The sequence below is a fragment of the Crocodylus siamensis genome, chromosome 9 (genome assembly GCF_052110815.1).
Source record: "Crocodylus siamensis isolate JL-2025a chromosome 9, ASM5211081v1, whole genome shotgun sequence".
Classification (NCBI taxonomy): Eukaryota; Metazoa; Chordata; order Crocodylia; family Crocodylidae; genus Crocodylus; species Crocodylus siamensis.
Genome location: NC_143403.1, coordinates 42,209,001 through 42,236,652, shown reverse-complemented (window position 1 = coordinate 42,236,652; position 27,652 = coordinate 42,209,001). Strand labels below are relative to the sequence as shown.

At 47.3% G+C, this 27,652-nt stretch overlaps 1 protein-coding gene across 2 annotated transcripts in view; it reads left to right on the top strand.

Moving 5' to 3' along the window:
- GFOD2 (Gfo/Idh/MocA-like oxidoreductase domain containing 2) overlaps window positions 1-27,652 on the top strand; it is an 80,668-nt gene that overhangs the window by 43,156 nt on the left and 9,860 nt on the right. For both annotated transcript variants that reach the window (XM_090063421.1, XM_090063420.1), the window contains one exon: window positions 6,339-6,680. In XM_090063421.1, coding sequence (XP_089919547.1) covers window positions 6,422-6,680 — 259 coding nt within the window. In that variant the 5' untranslated portion in view covers window positions 6,339-6,421. The remainder of the gene's footprint in view (window positions 1-6,338; window positions 6,681-27,652) is intronic.

Sequence of the window (27,652 nt, the reverse complement as noted above, 5' to 3'; positions counted from 1 at the left end):
ACCACGGAGGGGGGCCCCACACCAACCCACACACCCCACCTAACCACATGCACTCCTACACTCTCCTCCACAAATCCTGCACACACCCCCACATCTATCTGCCTTCACACAATGTGTAAGAGTAAGATTTTATTTTGAGGTAATACGCAATCACCTCTATACACTGTACTAGGGGTTGTCAACCGGGGGTACTTGGACCAGTCCTAGGGGTACACATGGGAGGATGGGGACAGAGCAATGACGCCTCCAGGGGCAGGGCTAGGGCACCAGCGCCCCTCTGCGGGGTGGGGAAGCTCACATGCGGCGACTGCTGTCACCACACCAGCCTGGTGGGCTTTCTCCATCCTGCTCCTGGGAGTCAGCAGCACTGTCCCCGCCTCCCCTCTCTGTGTCTAGCTGCATGCTACCCCCCACCCCCTGCTCGGCCTCTGGCCGCCTACTACCACCTCCCTCCACTCCCCCTTCCCTACTCGGCATCCAGACACCAGGGGTTCTTAGGCTAAAAAAAAGGTTGAAAACCCGTGCACTATGCAAACGCACGTAAATCAGGACACATACATTTTTTGAAATAAGACTTTAAAATGTTATAGTAGATGTATGATTTTTAGTATATGACTTGTTTTTTTTCCAGTTCCAAGATGGCAACTCTCCTTCCCCTGCCCCACCAAAAGGAGGCAGGGGGATGTCCAGTGGCACGGGGATTTCCAGGGGCAGGGAGATGTCTGGTGGCAAAGGGTCAGGGGTTAGGGGTGGGACTTCTGATCCCAAGATGGCAATCAGGGATCAGGGCACCTGTCAAGGGTCTGGGCTACCTTTGCAGCCTTTGACAGCTCAGAAGTCATTAAGCAGCCCACCAGCTGAAATAATTACCCACCTCTGATATGTAATCTTGTATAGCTACCCAGTTCCTACCCTGAAGAGCTTAAGTGTTGCATAATGACCAATCTCATTTCCTTTTAAGACCAGGTGACCTATCACCTGGACAAGGAAGAAGAGATTTATGTCATATATCTTGACTTCAAAAAAGCTTTTGATCTGGTATCCCATGATCACCTCGTGGTGAAACTGGCCAATTGTGGCCTTGGATCCACCACGATCCGCTGGCTGGGAAATTGGCTCCGTGGTCGGACCCAGAGGGTAGTAATTGATGGAAGTCACTCATCATGGTGTCCTGCGACCAGTGGGGTCCTCCAAGGCTCTGTCCTTGGACCCATATTGTTCAACATCTTCATTAATGATGTGGACATTGGAGTCAGGAGTGGACTGGCCAAGTTCGCTGATGACACCAAACTCTGAGGTAAAGCATCCACACCTGAAGACAGGAGGATGATCCAGGCTGACCTGGACAGGCTCAGCAAATGGGCGGATGAGAACCTGTTGGTGTTTAACACTGAAAAATGCAAGGTTCTCCACCTTGGGAGGAAAAACCTGCAGCATCCTTATAGGCTCGGCAGTGCTACGCTGGCTAGCACTACAGAAAAAAGAGACTTGGGGGTCATCATTGACCACAAGATGAACATGAGCCTGCAATGTGATGCTGCGGCTAGTAGAGCGATCAGAATGCTGGCTTGCATCCATAGATGCTTCTTAAGCAAATCCCAGGACATCATTCTCCCCTTGTACTCGGCCTTGGTGAGGCCACAGCTGGATTACTGCGTCCAGTTTTGGGCTCCACAGTTCAAAAAGGATGTGGAGAAGCTTGAGAGAGTCCAGAGAAGAGCCACGGGCATGATCAGAGGTCAGGAAAACAGACCTTACGACGACAGGCTGAGAGCCATGGGGCTCTTTAGCCTGGAAAAGCGCAGGCTCAGGGGTGATCTGATGGCCACCTATAAGTTTATCGGGGTGACCACCAGGATCTGGGGGAACGTTTGTTCACCACAGTGCCCCAAGGGATGACGAGGTTGAACAGTCACAAACTACTGCAAGACCGTTTCAGGCTGGACATAAGGAAGAATTTCTTTACTGTCCGAGCCCCCAAGGGCTGGAACAGCCTGCCATCGGAGGTGGTTCAAGCACCTACATTGAACACCTTCAAGAGCAAATTGGATGCTTATCTTGCTGGGATCCTATGACCCCAGCTGACTTCCTGATCTTCTGAGGTCCCTTCCAGCCCAAATGTCTATGAAATCTATGAAATAATAACATACAAGAACTTTGACGTCTTAATGGATTGACTCATTTACATGTTATCATACTTCATAAAACTACAATACCTTTCTTTTACTTTCCTAAATATATTGTAACTTACAGCATAATTTATTTTTTTTTTTAGGAGGGAAGGTCTGTACCATATATTGTAAGTGGTGCTTTACTCAATCTCTTACCAAAAAGACTGTTTTTTTTGTTGGTGATAGAATAGTTTGTTCATTTTTTTCCCCAAGACCACAATATAATATTGCTGTTTGACCTGTTGGTATTGTTAAGCTCTGGCAATAATGTTTTTGAAAACCTCTGTTTTCTTCCTAGAAGTAAGATCTCTTTTGCTCTTTGAAAATTGAAAAGTGAACTTAAATATTCCTTTTTATAAAGCCAAATAACCTTTAGGAACTTAGTTAAGTGGACACTGGGATAATTTTGTAAAATGAGAGAAACCATATTTCTTTTTGTGACTTGGGAACAGTTTTCCATTGGCTCCTGTAGAGTCAATTACAGAGATGATATAGAAGGCTTCCTCTTTGACTTCTGAGTCTTTGTCTCCCTAGCTTAACAGTAAAAGGAGAGACATGTTGTTTGCTTTTTTGTTTTTGTTTAAAAAAGGAAAGATTTCTAAACAAACTGTAAAGAGAGAAGCTGGCTGTAATGAATTGTATTGATAAGAGAAACACAAATACACACTTATCTTAACTTCGAAAGCCAAGAATGTTGTAAATTAGTAAATCTATATTGAAAAGAAATCACAATAACAGACAGGTGAACTAAAATGGATTTGATGTAGTAATAAGTATAATTAGGGGCCTACTCAACTTGAAGGCAGGCAACTGATTTCCTGGGCAGATCACAGGGCTGGCCACCATTTTCACAGGCTTATCACAATGGGACATGCTTCTGGCTGCAATGCCCCATTGGCCCCCCCTACCGCTGGTTAGTGGAAAGGCTGCCTGTCATGCAGCCATGTCCCTTGCCATCAAGTGGTGGAGAGGAGCAAGCCACATGACAGGCAGCCCGCTCAGCCCATCAGCAGCAAAGGGTGGGGGCAGCAGCCATCTTGCCTGCTCCCCTTCATGCCAGCAGGCCCCCTCTTCCCTTACCCCTTGGCAGGCTGTGTGGCTGGGAGGACTGCTGGCTCCCACTGGGAAGCCAGCATTTTATTTTTAATAAGTCTGCTGCTGCCCCCCCCCCCCGGTGTTTTGCAGATACCACCCAATTTCGTGATTTCTGCAAAATCATGATTTGAGTAGGTTCTTAAGTTTAATGCAGTAGCATGGGGATCAAAGGAAGTGGTCTCAAGTTAGAATTTTTCTGTAAAGGAAGTTTCTTGAAATTCAGATAACGACAATAGAGGCATAATTGATAGCCTTCCTTACACTATACAGAACAGTAGTTGACAGCAGTTTGTTTTATGGTTTTTCTTTTAGCAGAAGATTGGAATAAACCTGCTGAGGTCTGAGGGAGTCTGGTACACGACTCAGCTGCTGTCATTGCCAAGCCTGCTTCTTGTGGCCATGGTACAGTTGAAGCCATCTGTCACTAGAATGCCACCAAAGCCCTCCAACTTTGTGGGTCAGAGCCAATGGTTGTTATGGCCTGTGGGCCATAAGTTGCCAGCCCGAGATGTACAGGTTTCCCTCACTTTATGCTGTACATGCATTCCTGGAAAATGGCGCATAACTCAAATTCGCATAAAGGGAGCCCACTTTACAATGTAACAAATAGGGATACGTTCCAGGACCTCAACTGTACTGACCCCCAGACCCATTTCTACCACTTTTACAAGACAGTTTTGGTACTCGCCAACAGCAGGCAGTACACACAAGTACAGGGTGACTGTGAATGTTACCATAATGGGGATGGCAACTACAGAAACAGGTGTTGCAGACAGTGGGCAAGGAGCAGAAATCCACAAAGGAGACTATATTTTGGTGCGCATCACTCCCACGATGCACCACACAAAGCAGCTGACTGCAGACCTCTACCACACAGATTGCATAAGAGTGAATTTACCTCTCATATAACAAATTTTTGGCATAAAAAGAGTCATTGCATAAGAGTGAATTTGCACATACAGAACCCGCATAAAGTGAGGGAAACCTGTAAAAGAACTTTCTACACACAATCCCATTGTTTTTGTTGGGAATATGTAAGGAATAAGATGTTAGTCAATGTGAGTAAAGGTTGCAGACTATCTGTCAATAAATATTTGTTCCGTTTAGGCAAGTCTTATGTATTTTTCAGTATGCTTACATAATTTAATAAAAATATAGCTACAAAAGAGAGTTTGGGAAGATCATCAGTTTCTAGGTTTGCTTCTGCTTTGACTTTAAAAAAGTCACACTTACAACTTGTACAAAAAAAGCTGTGTTGCTTAAATAGGGCCACAAGATAAAAGTTCAAAGGACTTATTCACAGCTGAAGTGATTTCTTCAAGCCCTTTTTTTTTTTTTTTTTTACTTAAGATTAGTTAATGTCTATAAACTGTCCAAGGTAGAAAAATCATGAAGACAAGGCACTGTAATAGCTTTACCAAGTAGTAAATTTAGTGATCTACCGTTATCTTGATGGAAAAGTCTTTTTTCTTTCTTTTAGCTGTGAAGGCAAGTCCCTAAAGAGTAAACCCATTGATTGGTACATTGCCAGTAATTGCCTCTTAGAAAGCAGATGTCAGTTCATGAGGAGTTGGCAAAAAAGAAAAAAATGGTGATCAAATGTATTGTTTATGGTTAATGTATTAATATTCTGTTAAGATATAGCAATGGAAAACTTAAGCTACAGTGTATGTGAAGAAATTAAAATGTGGCAACCTTGTATGAAATAGGTAGGTACCTACCTAATATGCAGAGGCTGCCCCCAATTTCACAGGCAGGATGCAAGCTAAGCAGCCATTTCACATGCGGAGCATGGTGCCTCCCTCCACCTCTTATTGACTGAGTGGCCCCGCCCCTCACTGTTGATTAGCTGTGGGGGCTGCCTGTTGTGGCCCCATCCCTTGCCACTAATTGCCTGCCAGGACTCTCCATCGTGCAGCCCTGCCCCTCACTGCTGATTGGTGGGGAGGGGTGGGGCCACATGAGTGGCAGCCCTCACAGCCAACCAGTGGGCAGGGGCAGAGACAACAGCCATCTTGCCCACAGCCCTTTGAGTGGGCAGCTTCTCTTTTCCCCTTCCCCACTGCTGCAGTGTGCTGAGGGCTGCTGTCTTTCTCTGAGGAGATGGCTTTTCATTTTGGTAAGTTCCTCCTCTCCCCCCCCCCCCCGCCCCCCACTGCAGATTTCATAGGCAAAATCGCAAATTTGGTAGATCCCTAGAAGTAGGTTGTTGCTGTTCATAAAATGGAACTGTTTCCAGCACTGAAGATGAAGAGTTTGGATTTTATTAAACACATGTATTTAGTGAATCAGTAATATTAATTTTTGTAATTAAAATAAATGTTTAATCAATAATAGTATACGACTTGTTTCTCCTGTTTTTTAACTACTTGTACCCCAGCAGATTAAGTGTGTGAATAAAAAAATCTGTTAAAAAAAAAAAAAAAGTCATGCAGTCTTTGCAAATAAATACTTAAAAAAAAAATTATGGAAAGTATATTGAATAAAATATTCTCTATGTTCTAATAAACCTAAAATTTAATATACCATGTTACCAATGACACTGGAGCAAATTTAAGAGATGGTCATGGGTAATGTAAAAGTTTAAGAATGAACATTGTCAGAAGTCAGTTTTGGTGTGAAGTATTTTGCCATAGGTAGATCTCAGGAATAGAGATTATCCATTAGTTTGACCATCATAGAGAGACCCAGTCTGACGTTATACAAGATAACTATTTGGGAAGTGTCTTATTCAGAAAAAGTGTTAACTTTTTTGTGGTCCTAGCGGCCTGCTTTGATGCTGAAAACCAATGTCTAAACTTGCTCAATTGGCTCCCTTCCGAATCAAGATGGAGGGCCATTTTCAAAGACATATAGCCTCTAGCAATGCACATTTGCATCAAACACAAGGGCATCTATAGATCTTCTAGCATGCTCTGCTTTTACTGCTCTGTCTTATGTTTAGTTCATATCGTGAGTATTTGAAAATGTCTAGTTAAGACACTACAGTGGTAGAGAGGGTGGTGTTTAGTAACATTCTTTGGATGTGGAAACATACTCTTTGCTAATGTCCGTTATTAACCTTTGTTTTAGAAGCTGTGGTTGAAATGGAGCACTGAGGAGCTTGACCTTCTGTTTGTGGTCTGCATGTGGACACTAATGCCTGAATAAACACAATGAAAATGCTACCTGGAGTGGGTGTTTTTGGGACTGGCAGCACTGCCCGAGTACTGGTACCTTTGCTAAGAGCTGAAGGTTTCTCCATTGAAGCACTTTGGGGGAAGACTGAAGAAGAAGCAAAGCAGCTGGCAGAGGAAATGAACATTTCCTTCTACACAAGTCGGACTGATGATGTCTTGCTGCATCAGGATGTAGATCTGGTTTGCATCAACATTCCTCCACCACTAACTCGGCAGATTGCTGTGAAAGCCCTAGGTACGGTGTTTTCTTCTTGGAGTCAGAGCAAAAGTTGTTTGGACTATAGAAAAATGCTCATAGATTTCAATGTGAAGCTATTATCTTGTTCCTGTATTAGTTGCTAGTACTATAACGCAACATTCTAAATGGTATTGTATTTGCTACTGATAATTAAGGTTATCTAGCATTTCCTATTACAAACTTATTTAATTATAAATAGGGATCTACCAAAGTCATGATTTCACAGATTTTGTGAAATCAGATAATACCCATGAAATCCACTTGAGGGGGGGGAGGGGGGCGGAAATTTACTGAAAAGATGATGCATACTCGAAGAACTGCCAGCAAGATGACTGCTGCCTCAGCCCCTTGCCACTGATTGGGTGCGAGGGCTACCTGTCATGTGGCCCCATCCCTTGCCAACAAGCAGTGGTGAGGATGAAAGGACCTGAGGGTCCTTTGCCACATGACGAGCAGCCCTCCAGCCAATCAGTGGTGAGGGATGGAGCCATATGACAGGCATCCCTTGCCACCAATCAGCAGTGAGAGGCAGGGCCACAGCCCCCTCGTGGTGCCCCCTGGTCTCACTGTCTTCCTTCTGCTCCCTCCCAGTTCCCTGCAATGTTGTAACCAAACGTTGCATGACTTTAAATTAATATGTTCTCTAATAGGTCAGCGACATAATAACGAAACGTTAACCAGGATGATAAGTGAGGAGTTCCTGTATCTGTATGCCACTTTTTTATCCCAGAGGGTTTGAAATCACCTCATAATTTCTATTTTATCATCCATAACTGAAATGGTGCCATCTTTTCAATGGATAAAGGCTGTTCTAAGAGCCTACAGATGTACCTCAGTTGAAACTAGGAAGCAGAATCCATCCTATTCTGGTGATATGACTAGGTAACTTAAAGTACAAATAGGTATAGTCCTTGTGCTGCCACAAAAAAATTATAGCAGCATAAGTTGTAAGTAAACAGACATCCTAGCCTTTTTGCTGCTCTCCAAGTGCCCCAAAATGTTTCTTTTATTAGACCAGCTAAATAGTTGGGGAAAATGTTCTTTATAAGCTTTCAGGCACAAACACCCTTCTTCAGGCATAGGGAGAGTGCTGGTGTTTATGAGCTCTCCTGAGTGCGTCTGTTCCACCCAGGAGAGCACACAAACACCAGCAGACTCTTCCCATGCCTGAAGAAGGGTGTTTGTGCTTGAAAGCTTGCAAAGAATAATAGTTCCAACTATTTAGTTGGTCTAATAAAAGATAGTAGTAGTAGTTTGGGGTCAGAAGGGACCTGAACAGATCATCTAGTCTGACCCCCCGCCACTGGCAGGAGCACACGCTGGGATCACATGACTCCAGACAGGTGTTCGTCCAACCTCCTTTCTGAATTTACCCAAGGTAGGAGTGAGGTCCACTTCCCTAGGAAGTTGGTTCCAGATCATAGCCACCCTAACGGTGAAATAGTGCCTCCTAATCTCTAACCTGAATCTGTTCTTCAGCAGCTTCTGGCCATTGTTCCTTGTCACTCCAGGTGCTGCTGGGGGGAATAGGACCCTTTATATTTGCTGCTGATCTTCCCTAATGAGTTTTTAGGCAGCCACCAATTGCCCCCTCAGCCTCCACTTGCTTAGGCTGAACAGGTTCAGGTCCCTCAGCCTCTCCTCACAGGGCCTGCCCTGTTGCCCTCCAACCAAGAGGGTGGCCCTCCTCTGAACCCTCTCAAGGTAGGCCACATCCTCCTTAAAGTGCAGTGCCCAGAACTGGACACAGTACTCCAATTGTGGCCTGACCAATGTCGCATACAGGTGGAGTATCACCTCTCTGGACCTGCTTGAGATGCATCTTTGGATGCACGACAAGGTGCGGTTGACTCTGCTGGCTGTGGTCTGGCATTGGCAGCTCATGTTCATCTTGGAGTCAATAATGACTCCAAGATCCCTTTCTGCCTCTGTGGTCACAATAGAGGTACACCAATATATTGATCTGATGTTGGATTGGCAACAATAGAAAGAAAATTGACTGTATTGGAAATCGGCTTTTTTTGCCTGATGTGGCTGATAATTTGGCCTATAATTGCCCCGTGCATGTGTGCAGCTGCAGCGCAGCACGGAAGTGGCGAGGAGCACATCCCAGCAGTTTGGAGAGCTGCATCCAGCTGGTAAGTTTGTTGTGGTAGAAGGGAGAGCGAAGGGGCATGGTGGGGAGAGCGAAGGGGCATGGTGGGGAGGGCAGATTGTGTCCCCCCCACACCCCCACCCCCACCCGCGGCGAGGGAGGGAGAGGGGCTGGAGCAGGTGTTGCCCAGCTGAGGCACAGCACGGGTTAGAGCCACAGCTCATGCAGGGGGGTATAGTGGGGGGGGAGAGGGCGGCTCCCACTGCTGCGCACAGCCCAGGAGGGCACAGAGGGTGTTTGCCCCCAGATCTGCACAGGGTAAGGGCAGGCTGCTGCTGCAGGCTAGGGTCAGAGCTGCACCATGCTCTTCCTGGCGGGGAGGCTGGGCCAGGTGGTGGCAACACTGGGAGGAGGGGTTGGACAGGGCTATGGCAAATTTTGGGATGGATGCAGCCCCCCCATAACCTCCATCCTAGTGCTGCCACCCCGAGCACAGCCTGGCCTGGCCCCGGCCCCCTCCTGCAGCGGCAACCTGCCCCTACACCTCACAGATCTAGAGGCACATGCCCCTTGTGCACTCCCAGGGTGCACATAGCAGCAGGAGCCGCTTCCCTCCCCCCATGCCCACTGGATAAGCTGTGGCTCCATCCTGCACCTCGCCTCACCCTGGCTCGACAGTCCCTGCCCCAGCCCCACTCCCTCCTTCACTGCAGAGGCCTCTATTGACACCCCCCACCCAACACTCCTACCTTCCCCTGCCCCTTCCACTGCAACAGACTTACTAGCTGGACACTGCTCTTCAAGCTTCCAGGCTGCATATCAGAAATTGGCTCAGTATCAGCCAACATGCTTCCTTAAAAACTGGCTATCAGTATTGGACCCAAAAATCTGTATTCATCCCAGTCAAAGTTTTGTCTAGCCAGGTCTTTAAAACCTTGAGGGATGGAGATTCCTCCACTGCTCTGGGTAACCTGTTCCAGTGCTTCACTACCTTCCTAGTGAGAGAGTTTTTCCTAATATGTAACCTAAACTTCTTGATGCAACTTGAGACTGTTGCTCCTTGTTCTGTCATCTGCCACCACCTGAGAACAGTCTAGCTCCATCCTCTTTCAAACCCCGCTTCAGGTAATTGAAGGCTGCTATTAAATCTCACCTAAATCTTCTCTTTTGCAGACTAAAAAAGCTCAGTTCCTTCAACCTTTCATCAAAAGTCATGTGCCCAAGACTGTTTTCATTGCTGTTCACTGGACTCTGCAGCCCGTCTACATTCTTTCTGTAGTGGGGGGCCCAAAACCAGACATAGGACTCCAGATGCGGCTTCACCAGTGCTGACTAGATGGGGAATAATCATTTAACTCAATCTGCTGGCAACACTCCTACCAATACAGCCCAGTATGCTATTAGCCTTCTTCACAACAAGGGCACATTGTTGGCTTCTATTCAGGTTCTTGTCCATTGTAACCCCTCAGGTCCTTTTCTCCAGAGCTTCTGCCTAGCCAGTCAGTTCCCAGCCTATACTGGTGCATGGGATTGTTCTGTTTGAAGTGCAGGACTTTGCACTTGTCTGTATTGAACCGCATGAGATTTCTTTTGGTTCAGTCCCCCAATTTGTCTAGATCTCTCTGAATCCTAGCCCTACCCTCCAGCGTATTTATTACATCTCCCAGCTTGGTGCCATCTGCAAACTTGCTGAAGATGCACTCTATGCCATCTTCCAGGTCATTGATGAAGATATTGAAAAAAATCCACTTGATACTGGCTGCCATCTAGACATAGAATTTCATTGACTACTACCCTCTGAGTCTGATGGACCAGCTAGTTTTCTGTCCACCTTACAATTCATTCATCCAACCCATACTTCCTTAGCTTGCCTGCAAGAATGTTGTGGGAGACGATATCAAAAGCCTTGCTAAAGTCAAGGGACACCATATATACTGGTGTTCCCACATCCACAGTCAGTCATCTCATCATAGAAGGCAACCAGGTTAGTCAGGCATTAATTTGCCATTGGTGAATCCATGTTGACTGTTCCTAATCACCTTCTCCAAGTGCTTAGAAATGGATTCCTTAAGGATCTGCTCCATGATTTTTCCAGTGACTGAGGTGAAGCTGACTGACCAGTGTGTAGTTTCCTGGATCTTAAATATGGGCACTATGTTTGCCTTTTTCCAATCATCTGGGACCTTTCCCATTCCCCGTGAGTTTTCAAAGATGATGGCCAGCAGCTCTGCAGTCACATCAGCCAACCCCCTCAGCACCCTCTGGTGTATCCTGTCTGGCCCCATGGACTTGTATATGTTCAGCTTTTCTAAATAGTCCCTAATCTGTTCTTTTGCCACAGTTGGCTGGTCACTTCCTCCCCAAACTGTGCTTTCAGGTGCAATAGTCTGGGAGCTTACTTTGCCTGTGAAGACTGACGTGGAATAGGCATTGAATATTTCAGCTGTTTGTACATCCTCTGTCACTAGGTTGCCTCCCCCATTCAGTAAGGGACTGACACTTTCTCTGGTCCTCCTCTTGTTACTGACATACTTGTAGAAACCCTTCTTGTTACCCTTCACTTCCCTTTCTAGCTGCAACTCTGATTGTACTTTGGCCTTCCTGACTTCATCCCTGCATGCCTGAGTAATACTCTTATACTCCTCCCTAGTTTTTTGTCCAAGTTTTCACTTCTTATAAGCTTCCTTTTTGTTGTTTAGTTTACTGAAGCGTTCCTTGCTAAGCCACGCTGGTCTTCTGCCATATTTGCTAGTCTTCCTGCACGTTGGGATTGATCATTTTTGCGCCCTCAGTAAGGTTTCTTTAAAACACAACAGCCTCCCCTGTTGCCCACTCCTGGTTGCATTTCCTTCAGGTCAGCCACTTCCTCACTTACCTCAGGGCTTCGGTCTCAATCCCCAACCAACCCTAGTTTAAAGTCGTGCTCATTAGGTTAATGAGCCTATCTGTGAAGATGTTTTTCCCTCTCTTTGTCAAGTGGATCCCATCTCTTCCTAGCAGTCCTTCTTGGAACATCACCCTGTGGTCAAAGAAGTCAAAGCCCTGCTGGCAACATCACCTGCACAGTCATGCATTGATCTGCAAAATATGCCCACTCCTGTCCAGGCACTTTCCCTTGACCAGAAGGATTGATTCAGTACCTTTAATCTTAAATGGCCTGCTATTGTTTCTGCTTTCCTGTTTTGGTGCCTAGTGAACTCTTATTTCTGTAGCAGGAAATATGCTGGTATTTGTGTCTTATCTCCTGGTGTCAGTGATGGCTTATTTAAAGCACCAAAGCTCAATACAGGTGCTCTTTCTGGGGTCTTGAGCATTAGTGCTGCCTGTTATACTTTCTGTGTGTAGAAGCTGTCTAAACTAGGAGACTTTACTGTGATAGGAGGAAGGAAACTAAATGTGCAAAAGATGATCTTATTAACAGGTTGGATTTGAGTGATACAGTGGAAAGTCCAAGGAGGGAGTTTCTGAGTAAACCCTTCTCCATTTATTTTCCCCTCATTCATGAATCCTCACATGTATTTCCAAATTGTTGACTGTGAAGAATCTGTTAGATTCCCTGTGGATACGGTCTGAAGGGTCCAGGAAGTACAGCTGAATGGGTCTGGAGCATCTTGCACAGTGACTGTTCTGGGTTTACCCTTGCAGCATGCTGCATTAATCATTTTAATATTCTTTCTAATTTTTTTGACAATGTCTCGCTATCTCTAAATATCTGTGAAATAGGGAGCAGATGAGTTTTGACATCAGATTTCATAACCTTTCTGAAATTAAAAGGTTTGTTTCCAGACATTTTCTTGGTCTATCTCTATTTCAAGCAGCTCTTCTGTATATGAAGCAATTATCTCCAGCAATTTTCTCCATTGAAGCTCAGCTGAAACATATTCATCATTCTTTTTAACAAGATACTCTATCTGCAGTGAGCCAGAAACTTACACAAACAGAGCCAGAATAGCTAAACTCTTCAAAGCATTACAAAGGAACTGAATTATTTCTAACTGTTGCCACAGATCAAAGGAAGACTAATTATTTTTGTTATTCTTTTGGGAGAGGATCCTCTTACATTTTTGTGTCCTGACCATATATTTTAATCAAGGACCAGAGCAAGCAGAAACATAACTTCCACATGAAGATCAAATGGGGTTCTAGAGCTGATTTGCTGTGGTTTGCCCTTTGAGCAATTGTGGCTAGGTACTTTCTCAGTTGGTACATATACTTAAATGTGTCTGAAGTTGGGGACTTTTAGATAGCTAATCACAGATATACCCTACAGCTATTTGCTCTGCACTGAGCAGTGGTGTGTACCTTCTCCACCTCCAGTTGCTCACATCTACCTCTCTGGTTAAAGTAGTAGTTTGCTATATATGTTTAGACTGCAGGAAGCTGTTGCTCCAGTTGGTTTTACTACAGTAAAAGCTATGTTAACTGGCATTTTACTAACTGGAATACTCTATTAACTGGAATTTCCAATATCCCTCAATACAAATCCTCACTTCAGCAACAGAATCTTTGCTGAGTCTATCGGCATTCACATCAAGTATTTACACTACAAGTATAGCACTGTTTTCCGTATAACTCTCAGATAACCAGAATTTTTAGATAACCGGCACCCCTTTACCCCATTTATACGGATAACAAAGCTTTTACTGTATTTTAGATAGATTTGGTAGTTAATAACATGGAACTGGGAGGGTCTTTCTGGGTCACTGAGTCCAGTCCCTCCTTCTACAGGCAATTATGTAATAAAATCCTGTTTGCAAACTTCTCATGCTCCATAATAAAACTAGTTAGGTTCCTTTCCCAAGCTTGCTAGCCTCACTGCTCTGAGGGTTAGAAAAGCTCTAATTTCCAGCCTAAATTTTATTCCTGACTGTTTTTTATTAATTTGTTCTGGTGTCAACATTCTTATGTGGTTCTTTGCCATCCCTGGTGTTTACTTCTGATGTTATTTCTAGATAGCAATCATATTCCCTCTGAGCCTTCATTTTGGGAGGATAAACAAGCCAAGCTCATTGAATCTCTGCTTATTCAATAGACTGTCCATTTTCCTTATTGTTCTAGTCCAGGGACGTGCAAAATATAGCCCACGGGCCAGATATGTCCTGCCAAGCACTTTCATTCGGCTCGCAGCGCCCAGCAACAAATTGTGCCCCACCAAGCCCTTCTGTCCACAAAGGTGGGAGCAAGGCGCCCATGTGTACACACCTGCACCCCCAAACATACCCTATTGTACTTCGCTCCCATGCTTGTGGGTAGAAGGGCTTGGCCAGCACGCAGCTTCTGGGTGGTGCAGTGGCGGCGGCTGCTGCAGCAGCTCCCAAGGACCTGCCCCACTTCCCTGGTCTCCTGCAGGATCCAGGCAGCAGATAGGGAAGCAGTGGGGGTAGGGGTGGAGCTGCACCTGGGTGGGAGCGCAGAATGTGGGGCTGGTGGCAGTGTGGACCCCGTGCCCAAGGGTCTGGTAGCAGCGCAGGGCTCAGGTGGGCAGTGTGAGGAGGGTTGCGGGTGGGAATCTGGCAGGCAGTGGCAACGGCAGCAGCGGCAGGTGGGAGCGCTAAGGTTGCTTGTGCCCAGCACAGACACCTGACAGGGTGCAGCTCTGGCCAATGCTGCACATCACAGTGAGGGGCGCCGCATTCACTGGGCAGTCTGTATTGCCAGTACTCCCTGCCGCACAAGTGCAACACTTGCACTTGTGCCGCACAGGAGGGGAGCCCCAGGTGCCTTCCCCTTTGGAGCAGGAAAGGCAGCCAGCTCCAGTGTCTGGAGCTTCTCTCCCATGCTTGGCAAGTGCGGGGAGTGGCAGTGATACAAACTGCATGGTGGAGGCTGCGCCCCTCACCATGATATGCAGCACTAGCTAAAACTGCGCCCTGCCAGGTATGAATACCTTGAGTGCCTCCACATGCTGCTGCTGTGCCATGGGAGGAGTGTAGGGGGTTCCCCACAACCCTCCCCCCACATATACCCTATGCCCCCAACACACAGCCACACCCCCTCACAACCTCCCACACCCTACCAAAGACACATACCCACACCCCACCACACATACACACCCCTACTTCCACACCCTACCAAAGACCCCCCCCCCACAATATACAAGACTAAGAATTTTATTTCTGAGTTATTATGCAGTCCCTTCTACAGACAGTACACAAGCACAAATCATGATAAAAATAATTTTTGTGATAAAATTATAATGTTATAGTAGGTGTTTGATTTTTAATGTATGATTTGTTTTTTTTCTAGTTCTAAGATGGCAACCCCCCGCTCCCAAAAGTAGCATTTCTGAGGGGGCAAAGGGAGGGATTTCCAGTGGCAAAGAGAAGGGGTTTGGGGTGAGACTTCTGGGCCCAAGATGGTGACCGGGGGCAGGGCAAATGTCAAGGGGTGAGACTACCCATGTGGCCCTTGACAGTTCATGAAAACTTATTAAGCCTCCCTCCACCCAAAATAATTGCCCACCCCTGTTTTAGTGTCTGCACCAGTTAAAAAGACTAGTGTTTGCTGCATGTCCATTTCATAAACCCCAAGGATATTGAAGTGAGACTTCAGATCTGCCTGTTCGGGAAGTCTATGGCATGCCTTGGACATGCCTTCTAGGAACATAAAAGCAGACCAAACTTGCAGATCTTGAGACCTGTCAAACTGATATGGAATCACCTTTTCATGAAATAAAGGGAAGTCCAGGGCAAATCCTGACTGAAAAAGTCTTCCTTATGTCTAAGGCTTCACAGGCCCAGTGGTTCTAGATGAAGCCCATTCATCTTCAGTGCCAGTAACCTGGTGTTGAGGTACCAAGGAAAGAAACTGATACTCATGACACTTCAGAAAGCCCTGTCCTTACCCCAGGGCTCTGCTTCCTCAATTTTTGATGCTCTGGCATACTGATTACCAGAAAGACTGTCTTAGCAGCAATTGCCTTGTTTCACTGTGCAGCACTGATTGGGATGCCTGGGCCTCACTCGCAGGCCTCAGAATAACCAACAGCCCTTACCAGTTTCATGATGTTGGCAGACATAGTTACAGTGCAGGAACTGCTTACCACAGGGGCAGGTAAAATACACCCCATGGGCCAGATCTGGCCCACCAGGCCATTCTATCTGGGCCACGGGGCTCCTGAAAAAATAAATTAATATTTATTTGCTCCTGGCTGCCTGTCAAAGCTGACAGGAGGCAGGGCCAGTAGGACCCAGTGGGAGCTCTCAGCAAACCTGAGCAGCCCAGCCTCACCCCACCCCCAGCCATTTCACTCTTTTCCTGCCCCCACCCTGCTCTGGTACCACATGGCTCCTAGCTGCATCGCCAGGCTGGGGAGCGTGGGTCCTGGCCTGTGTGTGTGTTTGCACGCGCGCAGCCAGGGGCAGCGTGTGTGTGTGTGTGTGTGTGTGTTCCCACCCACACACCCCACCGTACATGTGCACCTCCCCCTCGCACTGTCATAGATGCAGAACCCCATATCCACACTACCTCATACGCCCCAGCCTCCCTCCCCCCACACCCCCCACAAGCCCCAAATGCACCCACAGCCCCCCATGATATACAAGAGTAAGGCTTAATTTTAAGCTCTTGTTCAATCACCTCTGTGTACACAAACACAAGTAAATCAGGCCAAACATATTTTTTGAAATCAAATTAATGAATGCTGCAGATGTTTACTTTTTAGAATATATTTTGGTATTTTTCTGGTGCTGAGATGACAAAACCCCTTGCTGAAAGGAGTACTTCCAGGGGCAAGGGGAGGGACTTCAGGTGGCAACGGTCAGGGGTTAGGGAGCAGGCCTTCTGGTCACAAGATAGGGACCAGGGGGGCAGAGCACCTGTCAAGGTGCAGTGCCTACCCATATGGCCCTTAACAGCTTGCCAAAACTTGGTAAGTGGCCCTCTGCACGAAATAATTGCCCACCCCTGGCTTACCAGATCACCATCACTGTCTATCTCTATTTTGATAACTGCACTGGACCTCCCAGCAATCTTCAGCACTGTAATCCTTAGTAATATTAGTATTTGAGGAGAAGACTGTCAGCATAGCCTCCAGATATCATACACTTGCTTCCATCCATTTTTTGTTGGTGTGAGAGAGAGTATTCACACAGATACTATTAGAGTCCTGTCCACCTTCCTGGACTGCCACGCAGTTGTAGACTCATCCTAGATGGGGCTGGGATCTTGAGTAGCTATCCCATGGTCCATGGTTCCCATCATGGCTACAAGGGTGCTATCTGTTGATGCCATTGTAGCTATAATGGGGCCTCCAGAAACTCTGCTACCATAAAATCCCCAGCTCTTTGGTTTCATGTCTGGTAGTGACAATGGGCAATGAGAAGTTCTGATGGAACAGAACCACTTCAAGAGACAAGTAGCCAAAGAGACCTGATTTATTTGCAGGCAGGTTAAAAATAATTTGTTTTATTTAAATGATATTTTTTTATTTAATCTTATTTTTTTTAAAAATAAACACTTAAAATAGTTTTAATGTAATATATGTTAAAGCTCAAAGCTATCATCATGGAATAGGAATTGTAAATTCTAATGATGTACTATTTGAGAAAATATATTCATGTAACCTTTTTAGAAGTTTTATAAATAGGTCACAACAGGCCAGGGACTATATTAGGGACCCAATCTTATGGGGTTCCCAGAGGCTTCTCTGTAGATTAGTAAAGATTAAAGAAAATTACTCTACCCAATGGGACTCAGTGCTCAGTCTTAGAGCAGCATTTCTCAATCCGTGGATCATGATCCAAAAGTGGTTCGCAAGAATATATGAAAGGGTCATGAACAAACTTTAAGAATGGATTTTCCTTTATAGGAGAAAAACAGGGAAACCATGGCTTTTCCCTTGCAGGCTGGCAGAGTTGCAGCCTGTGAGGAACTGCTTGGGGACCCCTGCCCCCCGCCCCCCCCACACCCACCCACACCCTGCCCTACACAAGGGATGCACTGGGTTGAGACTGGTCACTGATGTTTACAAATGAATCCTGGCACAAAAAAGGTTGAGAACCAGTGGTCTAGAACAGTGGTCTCCAAAGTGGGGTGCACGATCCATTGGGGTACGGGAAGAAAATACTAGAACTTCTATTTATATTTATATAAATAAACATATATTGGGGGTGCATGCTCAAAAATTTTTTACTGATAGGGCTGCGTGATCAAAAAAGTTTGGAGACCACTAGTCTAGAAGATCCTATTAAGCATCTCTGTGATGCTTAGTTTCAGTTCTCAAACTGTGGATTTGTGTCTCCAGAGATCATAGGCAGGCAAAGTTCTTTGGGTGGATGTGATATCTTTTATTAGACCAACTAAATAGTTGGAAAAATTGTTCTTTGCAAGCTTTCAGGCACGAATTCCGTGAAGGTGTCCAATGTCATTGTGAACCAAACAAGAAGGATTTTTCTCCTTCCTGTCTGGTTCCAACATTGGACATCTCCAGGATAGAAGCCAGCCTAATCTACACATCACAGGCCAACACTCACAAAAGGACTCTGAGATACTCAGGGCAATAAACCTCTACCCTCTACTTCCCCTGTGCAAAATGGAGTTTCTTTTCTACCGAGGAGGACTTTTACAATCTTTGAATTCTCCTCAGCCTGAAGAAGGGTGTATGTGCTCAAAAGCTTGCAAAGAAAGGAATTTTTTTGCTACTATTTAGTTCTTCTAATAAAAGATATCACCTGTGACCCAAGAGCTTTGTGTAGCTCTTTTTCTCAGACCAACACCAACATGCCTACAGCATAGCTCCCTGAAATGATTAACTTGAGGTTTCCTGACCAGTGATTTAAATCATAGTTAAATTTCCTTCATAAATGAATTGCATCCTGACTTGAGGGAGGCTTGCTGATCTACCCAGGTAGCCAAGCAGTAGTAGAGACCAGTCTGCAGGCAGTTATATGTGCAAATGATGTAAGTTCTGTGGCAGAGATAGTGGGCATGCACTGACTACATGGGTCTGTCTCCCCCTGCACCCTCCAATATAGGGCACTAGGGGGGATTTTATTCTAGGAAGCTGAGGAGTTCAGCATCAAGATGAACAATACCTCTCTTACCTTGAAGGACTCGAGGGTAACACTTTGGTCACTAGATGAATAGACCCCATGCACTTAAAGGCATAAAGCTGCAATTGTATGCCTATCAGAGACTAGCTCCACAGTCTTTTTCTTCCACTGTAGATCTTACAGCCCGTTAAAAAAGACATTATTTTCATAGGTAAAGACAAGCCCACCCCAGTGTTCTGATTCTCTTAGCCTGCCATGGGATATAAAAGGTTGTATTGATGGGACTGTCAGACCAACTCATCAGATTCTAGATCTGATTAGATCTCCATTTGGGGATCTGCCTAGCCCACTCCCAGCACATGCATATGGTACCATACCATCATGGATACCATCACAACTAACTATTGTACTTTGTCCATTTCCACTTGGTCACTATGCTCCGCTGCCCTTCCGCATCTGTATTCATGGACTCTCCTGTCCTTTTAAAATCAAAATTTGTCCTGCCTGTCTCATTAAGTCACTAAAAGAAACTCACTATATGTATTGGTCAACAGAATTCAACAGCAGTTACTTTCCAGTCATGAAGAAAAAGGAGGGCCATGACCCATCTTGGATCTCTTGAAAATCATTTCATTCATATACAAGCTGAAATTCAGGATGGCTGCATTTGCCGCCATAATCCCATCCCTGAAAATGGCTACCAGAATCTAAAGAATTTGAGTGTTCTAGGCTAGGAGACTAGGGTTCTGTAGGGATCTGATGGAGATGCGCAAGACCCTTTAAAAATGGAAAATCAGTCTGGCCCATGAGCAACTGGTGTCTCCTGAGTCTGGGGGAGGCACCAGCGGAGCATAACCGGGAGGGTGGGGGGCAGTCCCCCAGCAGCCAGTTGCTGAGTGTGGCGGCAGAGAAAATGCCAGCACTTCTGCATGCGGCACGGCACGGCAGCAGCAGAACTGGGACTTCCGCTGATGATGTTTTGCCAGTGGAACCAATTTCAGGGGGGCACAAGTACTCAACTTGCCCCCCCTCCCCAGCCAGAGCACTCGATCTCAGGGGAGGCATATCCCTCGCCCCACCCCCACCCCCCTGGACCCATCCCTGCGTGTCACCTATGACTTGACCTAAAATCTGAAACTCTGCCTGACATGTTTTGATTACTTAAGAGAGATGTAAATGTCTTTTAAATAGAAAGATTTTTGGTGGGAATTGTATCTTAACCACATAAAAAAATCCTTTAACTTTTTCAGGCTTTAGAAACGTTTTAGTTTATTACTAAACCATTTGTTTTGGAATTTCTTGAACCCTGGCTTGACTCTTGGTTCCCAGTTTCTTTTTTCTCTTAGTTTTATAGTAGCTAGTTAAAATTGTTTTGCCCATAAATGAGAATAATGTTTTCCTTGTTCATTGAGCAGTGTTTTAAAGTGTTTATCTAGTTGGAAATGTGACTAGAAAAAGACAGTCTCTAATGTACAGAGAACAGACCGGTATTGTGTTTGGAGTCAGATTTCTCACTACAGGTATTAGAAGAGTGTTTGGATTGTTTCTGGCCTATTGTAAACTGGTACTGTCTGAGGGAGAAACCCCTGTGATTGGAATAGTCCTGCAGGTACCTTGCCTCAGTTTCCTTACTAGTTCCCAATTATACAAGTCTCTGTCTTGCATCCTTGATCCTGGACCCAGTTTCTATAGCCTGTAATCTTTTTCCCTTCCAAAATCAGTATCTGCTGTCATTCTCCTTTGGGGCTACATTTCCTAGTCAGAGTCTGTAAGCACCCCCTTTTCCCTAGTTCAGGATTTCCACATCCTTCCTTTTTGGGCATCTAGCCCTGATTTCCCCAAGCCAGCAAATCTCTTAGCTGTAGCTGTAAACTTAACTTTTCCCAGCTGATCTATTTGTAAGCAAGGCGGAGCCAAGCCAGGCCAGCAGGTAGCCGCCTTTTTTCTACTTGGGGTCCCCTTCAGATTATGAAGGACAGGATTACCTTCTGTGCGCCTATTTCCCAGAGGAACATGGGGGATTGGACCAGGAATTGCTACAGCAGGACCAGGCACTCCAGCCTGTTTTAGGCTTACCTGACTGTGCACAAGGTCCATGGGGCAGTTCCACTTGGCTGTTGCAGCAGCAATATCCATGCCATGGCACCCCTGAAAAGGTCTTGCAGCACCCCAGTTGCGAATTGCTGATGTAGAAAATGAAGTCTATTAGGCTGAAATTCAGGACAAATAATGTCTGTTATGATGTGCATAGGTTTCAGGCAGATCTCTCAGATGACAAAATACAGGTGAGTGTTTCATGAGATTATGCACTGGGGTAAGAAAACTATGCTAATGAGTTTGTCAGCTTCATTTTGGCAAATGGATTTAAGGGCACTGGGCTGAAGTTTACAGTGGCACTGTATGTGCTATTACACTACTCTGTGATCTCTGAAATTTAGTCATGGATGAACACAAGAAAAGGAATAGGAGGAAGGCTCTGGTGTGCACTAAAAATGTTGGCTACTACTGGCTACCTGCAGAGCTTCTGATTTTTAGTATCAGAGAATTATCAAATACTTTTAAGGGTTTTGTGGACTGGTGAAATCCTATAATGTTTCTGTACTGAAAAGAGACACTGTAAATGGATCCATGGGGCTGTTTTGATTTGCTTCTCACATTTGCTGAGTTTTAAAGCATGGGTTTTATAGATGCCTCTGTGGCAGGCTCTGCTGGGAGTAGAATATAGTGCTGTATTCTTTCTGGATTATGCATTTCTAGAAATAAGATTTTAGTTTTCAGATTAAAACATTTTGATTTTACCTACAGCATCAGACGAATTGGGCTGGAAGGTACCTCTAGAGATCATGTAGTCCAGTCCCTTATTGAGGCAGGATCATCCCAAGTAAATCCTTGTTGAAACTGTTAATAAAACTAGAAAATCAGCCCAGTCACGCAAGGCACAACAACCTAACCTGCCACAGATAAAGCAAGGAGACATCTGTTATTAGTGCCCTGGTGCTGTAAGGGTTGTTAAAATGTGCTTGAGGGATCCAAGGAAGAGGGCACTCCCCCACAACCTGTTACAAAGGCAGGCAGAACCCCCACAATCCATAGCAATCTGACCATGGGGTAAAATTACTTCTTGACCCCAAATGTGGCGATCAGTCTGACCCTGAACAGAGGGGCAGGACCATCAAGCAAGGCACATGTTTTAGTCCCAGCAGGAGCATTGGCACACTCCAGTCAAAATTCCCAGCCTTGGCTGTAGCCAACAGCCACTGCTTTTTGAGGAAGGCAAAAAAATACCTTTGAATCTTGTAGCAACTGGAGGGGAGAAAAATCCTTCTCAGTCCCATGTAGCAACCAGCAAAACCCAGAAGCATGGGAGTTACTAAACACCTTCCACCACTCTGTAACTTGGGGAGAGCCAACATAACTCCATACATCACACCCTCTGACTCAGGGGCAGGCAATTATTTTGTCTGGAGGGCTGCTTAATGAGTTTTGGTGAGCTGTTGAGGGCCGCAAGAATAGCCATACCCCTCAACAGGTGCTCCACCCCCTGGTTGCCATATTGGGACCGGAAATCCCACCCTAACCCCTGACCACTAGAAGTCCCTCCCCTTGCCCCCTGGAAATACTCTTTTTGGAAGGGAGGTTGCCATCTTAGAACCAAAAAAATGAAAATTATACACTAAAAGTAAAACACCTACTGTAACATATTTTAATTTTATTACAAAAAATACTTTTGTCATGATTTGTGTGTGTTTTGTTGTCTACAGAGGTGATTACATAATAGCTCAAAATGAAGTCTTACTCTTGTACATTGTGGGAGGCTGTGGGGGCATGTGTAGCGGGGTATGGGTGGGTGGGTATGGTTTTTTGGGGGGTTGCTGTGGTTGGGTGTGTATGTGGAGTGTGGGTGGGTGGGTATGGGGTTTGTGGAGGGTTGTGTATGTGTCAGCATGTGTGGATGTGGGGTTTTGGGGAAGGGCACCATGTGCTTCCCAGCTGCAACATGGGGCTCGTGGGACTCTGGCTCTGTGCCTCCATATGCAGGTCCCAGCTAGAGTGCCAGGAGTCCTGCGAGCCAGCCCAGCCTTATGGCTTGAGGCTCCCCATGGCTCCTGGCACTAGCCTGCCATTGGACTGGGCTGGCTCTGTGCGGGTCCTGGTGTTACAGCTAGGAACCACATTCTGCAGGACTGGTCCAGCCAGCTGCGTGCCGTGCTGCACGGGTCCTGGGCATTGCAGCTGGGAACGGCATGGTGTCTGGAGGGGACAGGCCAGGTTGGCTCAGTGCCACACTGCTGGGAGCTGTATGGTGCCAGGAGGTGCCTGGCTGGTTTCATGTCGCACCTCGTGGTTCCCTGCTACAACTCCAGGATTCTTGCTATGTTCTGCCATCCTGGCTTTGAAGCTGAGAACTGTGCAGCATGGCACGGAGCTGGCCAGTGCAGTGCATGGTTCCCAGCTGCAACACGGACCACAGAACACAAGAGCCAGCCAAGCCTCCACGGTTCCCAGATGGCTCCTGCTGCTGCTGGCCCTGGCTCTGGGGCCCTGCTCTCCTACCCACTGCCACTTTCTGCTTTGCTCCTGCTGCTGCTGCCTTTCCCCTGCCCCTTCCCTTCATTCCCCCATGCTGCCTCTGCCCCCCTGCCTGCCCCTCCTCCCTTCCCCCAGCTGACCACCCACCAGTCCAGCAGCATGCAGTTCATGGCTACATGACCAGGACTGCACGATGCAGCAGGAGCCAGTTGGGAACTGCATGGTTTGCACTCCTGCTGCATCAACGATCCTCCCCCCTGCTCCGCCCATTCTTATCTGAGTCTTCACTCTCGGGCAGAGGGGTGGGGAACAGCCCCAGGGTCCCAGGCTAGAAGCATGTAGGCAGAAGCTTTGGCTGGGAGTTAGGGGTGGGGCAACGTGGGGTGGGCCTTGCTGCTGCTGCCACTGGGTCCTACTGCCGTCTGCTCCTGGGTCCTGCTGCCACTAGTGCCTTGTCACCTTTGACAGGCAGCCACAGGAAGATAATAATTGATTTTCTAATTTTTTAAGGGGCCCTGTGGACTGGATAAAATGGCCTGGTGGGCCAGATCCGGCCCATGGGCCGTATTTTGTCCACTCCTGCTCTAACTGGACAGTCAGAACTCCCCTTCCTGTATCTTCTCCATAAACTTATCCCAGCTCTTTTAATCTTCTACCATAAGTAAGCCAGACTGTAGAGTAGTTGTTCATTCTCCTGTTATGGTGTATGCTACTCTGCAGTAACCACTTGCTTCAGATTCTAGAGCTCTTCTCATATTTCTCAGCAAGCTACACGAAAGGATCAGCTGGTGGCTCCTGAGCTTCTGACTGTTGCTCTTTACGGAGTGCTCCAGGCATGGTTTCTCCAAAATCAGAGCTGTCCAACTTCTTAGCCTCTGGCAACCACATACCATGTAGGCTGCACCAGACTAGCCATAGGCTGTCTGGTCACATAGACACTTCCCATCCCCTTCCCTCCCCACACTGCAGTGCATGCTCTTGGATACAGCCCCACCATCATTGTACCCCACGCATGGCCCCAGACTCACCCTCAGCTCCTTGTGCCACTTGCCATGCTGCAAGACACCCCTGGGACAGAGGCAGAAAGCATCAGCCAGGAGAGGTGGGGAGAGCATAGAGACTCTTGCTGCAGTTGCAGCCAGAGTGATTCGGGGATTGGCAGCCAGGCAGGAGTCTGGGAGCCACAACTTAACCTGGTGGTTTCCAACCCTTTTTTGCTGCTACCCCTTTGTGCACAGTGGCCCCACCCCACCCACCCACCGCTCCTGCACCACATGCACAAGTGTGCACATGTGTGCGGGCCCTTCACAACCCTACTGAGGACCCCTCGCAACCCTGATTTGGGTCATGCCCTGAGGTTGGAAGCCAATGACTTAACTTCTTGGGGGCTGCCAGTTGGACAGCCCTGCCCTAAGTCATCCCTGGTTAATACTTATCCAGCCTTTTCTTGAACACCTCGACTGATGGAGCATCCACAGCTTCCTGGGCAGTCTATTCTGCTGCCTCACTGTTTTAACAGAAAAGAAAATGTTCCTCATATCCCATCTAAACCTACTTTACTGCAGCTTCAAACCATTGATCCATGTCCTGCTGTCTGCAGCAAGGGAGAAAAGGTGTTCTCTCTCTTCTTTATGGCAGCCCTTCAGGTATCTGAAGACTGCTATCACATCCCATCTTAATCACCTTCTCTGCAAGCTGAACATGTCTGTTTCCTTCAACCTCTCCTCATGTTTCACCTTCCAAACCCTTCATCATTTTTGTCTAACACCTCTGAACCCTCTCTAACTTCTCCACATCCTTTCTAAAACGTGGAGCCTAAAACCTGCGCAATCCAGTTCTCTGCCTCTGCAATCCTCTTGTCCAGCACCCATGTGCCCAACTCCATTATTCTAGGTGGAACAAAGTGTAAAGAGTGCTCATGACAAACCACTTCCCTTCCATTAACTGCTGCTGGTCCTCCCTGTTAGAAGTATTGTTTACATTAGGGTCGGCAACCCCTGACACATGCCAAGCATGGCATGTGAGGCCATTTTCCTCGGCGCACTACTGCCAGCCTGTGCTCTAGGCAGCTACTGCTAGCTGGGAGCCCAGGCTACTCCCAGCAGGTGGCTGAGAGGCTGTAAGCCCCTCTGCAAGCAGCCCGGACACCATGGCTGGCAGCAGCTACCCCGGAGCCTGGGCTGGCTGCAGCCGGAAAGATGCAAACAGCTGCTGTCTCCAGGACCCAGCCCTAGCTGCCTCCCAGCCCTGGGCTCCAGGGAGGCAGCAGGTGCCGGCGATCCTCCCCATTGTACTGCCCTCTCTGCTGCTTCTGCAGAGCAGCATGTGCAACCCGGCATGGCAGGGCACAGTGGGGAGCACACAAAAGCTTCCTGCAGCTCTGAGCTTCCCGCTGCCCTGGCCACACTTCCCCTGCAGGCGGGGCCAGCAGCAAGGGGCACAACCCTGTGTGCTGCCCATGCTGCTCCTGTGCACACAGGGGAAGTGTGACCCAGCTAGCATGGAGCTTGCAGCAGCAGGCAGCTTCCCTGTGCAGCCCTACTGTGTGCTGCCACTGTGGGTCACAGACGCTGCACTCCAGAGGGCCCAGGGGAGGGCAGCAGGGCCGGGAGCACAGCGTGTGTGACCCAGAGCAGCTGCGCACAGAGCAGCTAGGTAGGGGGAAGGCAGGGAGCTGTGGACCTGGGTCCCTGGCCCCATAGCCCTGGCAGCTGGGGGCCCTATCCAGTAGGGGTGGAGGGCAGGGACTTTGGGTGAGAGGCAAGGAGCACGAGCAGGGCTGGGGCAAGGGCTCTGGGTGGGGGATAAGGGGCACAAGCAGGGCTGGGGGGCTGTTGTGGGGGGAACTGAACAAAACAAATACACAAGATCAAAGGGAGTATCAGAAGTTTTATTTATTGTCGCTAGGTTTACAATTTTTAGAAAAGCTGGTATTTACCTTAAAAAAGGGCAACATTCATGATGATTAACTATACCAATCTGCAGTGCATCCTGCCATGTACCCCCTGTCCTCGTTTTGTTTTTCTGGCATTGCGGCGCTCCGGCACCTTCCAAGGTAAACATTGTGGTTTTTTTCAGCACTCCAGCCAAAAAACGTTGCCTACCCCTGGTTAACAAAGTAAATATACAATTCTTTTGCTTCTTGCAGCCTGTGAGGAAGTGGGTGGGGAGGTCATAAACTAACTAGTATATGCCCACTGTTGTCTACATTTTACAACAAATAAAAATAAAATCTTCCAGGGGTGCACCAATACATCAGTCCAATATCAGATTGGCACCGATATAAAGAAATTGACTGTATTGGAAATCAACCTGAAGTGGCCAATAATTTGGCCGATAAATGCTCATGGATGCGCGCAGCCACAGTGGAGCACACAGGCAGCAAGGAGCGTGAGCCCAGCAGCTTGGAGAGCTATGTCCAGCTGGTAAGTCTGGTGTGGTGGAAGGGGAGGAGAGAGGGAAGGGGCATGTGGGGGTAGATCAACACCCCATGCGGTCAGGGAGGGAGTCGGGCTGGGGCTAAGGTAGGTGCTGCCTAGCCAGGGCAGGGCAGGCACAGGACAGAGCTGCAGCTTGTCTGGGGCTGTGGGAAGGGCAGGGAGCAGCTCCTGCCACTGTGCGCAGCTTGTCCAGTGGCTCGTCCCACTGGTGCTCCCGCCACTCGGCCTTGCCTTGCGCAGATCCAGGGGCACATGCCTTTGGTTGAGCCGCTGGACAAGCGATGTGCAGCAGCAGGAGCTATACCCCCTCCCTGTGCCCACCAGATAAGCTGTGGCTCTGCCTGGCACCCACCCCGCCCTGCCCTGGCTAGGCAGTGCCTACCCCAACCCCCCTCCCTCCCTCACCGTGGGGGGCATTGATATGCCGCCCCATGCCCCTTCCCTCCCTCTCCCCCTTCACCACAACAAACTTACCAGGTGGACTCAGCTGTATCAGAAATTGGACTGGTATCGGCCAATATGCCTCCTTAAAAATTGGTTATCGGTATCAGCCCCCAAAATGTTTATTGGTGCACCCCTAAAATCTTCCCCTCTCTGCAGAGTACAGTGATCACTACAGGTCTTTTCTCCAGATACATGTTAAGATACACATGTCCCCTTCAGTCATATCTTCAGCAAAACATGTTCCAGTAAGGCGGAGACCACCAAGAACCCCATTTTCCGAAGTGAAAAAGACAGACTATAACCCTATGTATTGTATAGCTCAGAATTGCTTGCCCCTGGCCCAGAGGCCAGATCTGGCCTGAAGAGCAGTGTTTCCCAACCAGCGTGCCACGCCATAAAAGTGTGCTGCCAAAAGTGAAGAGGTGTGCCACGGAATTTTGCCATGGCAATGAGCTACAATAGGTATGA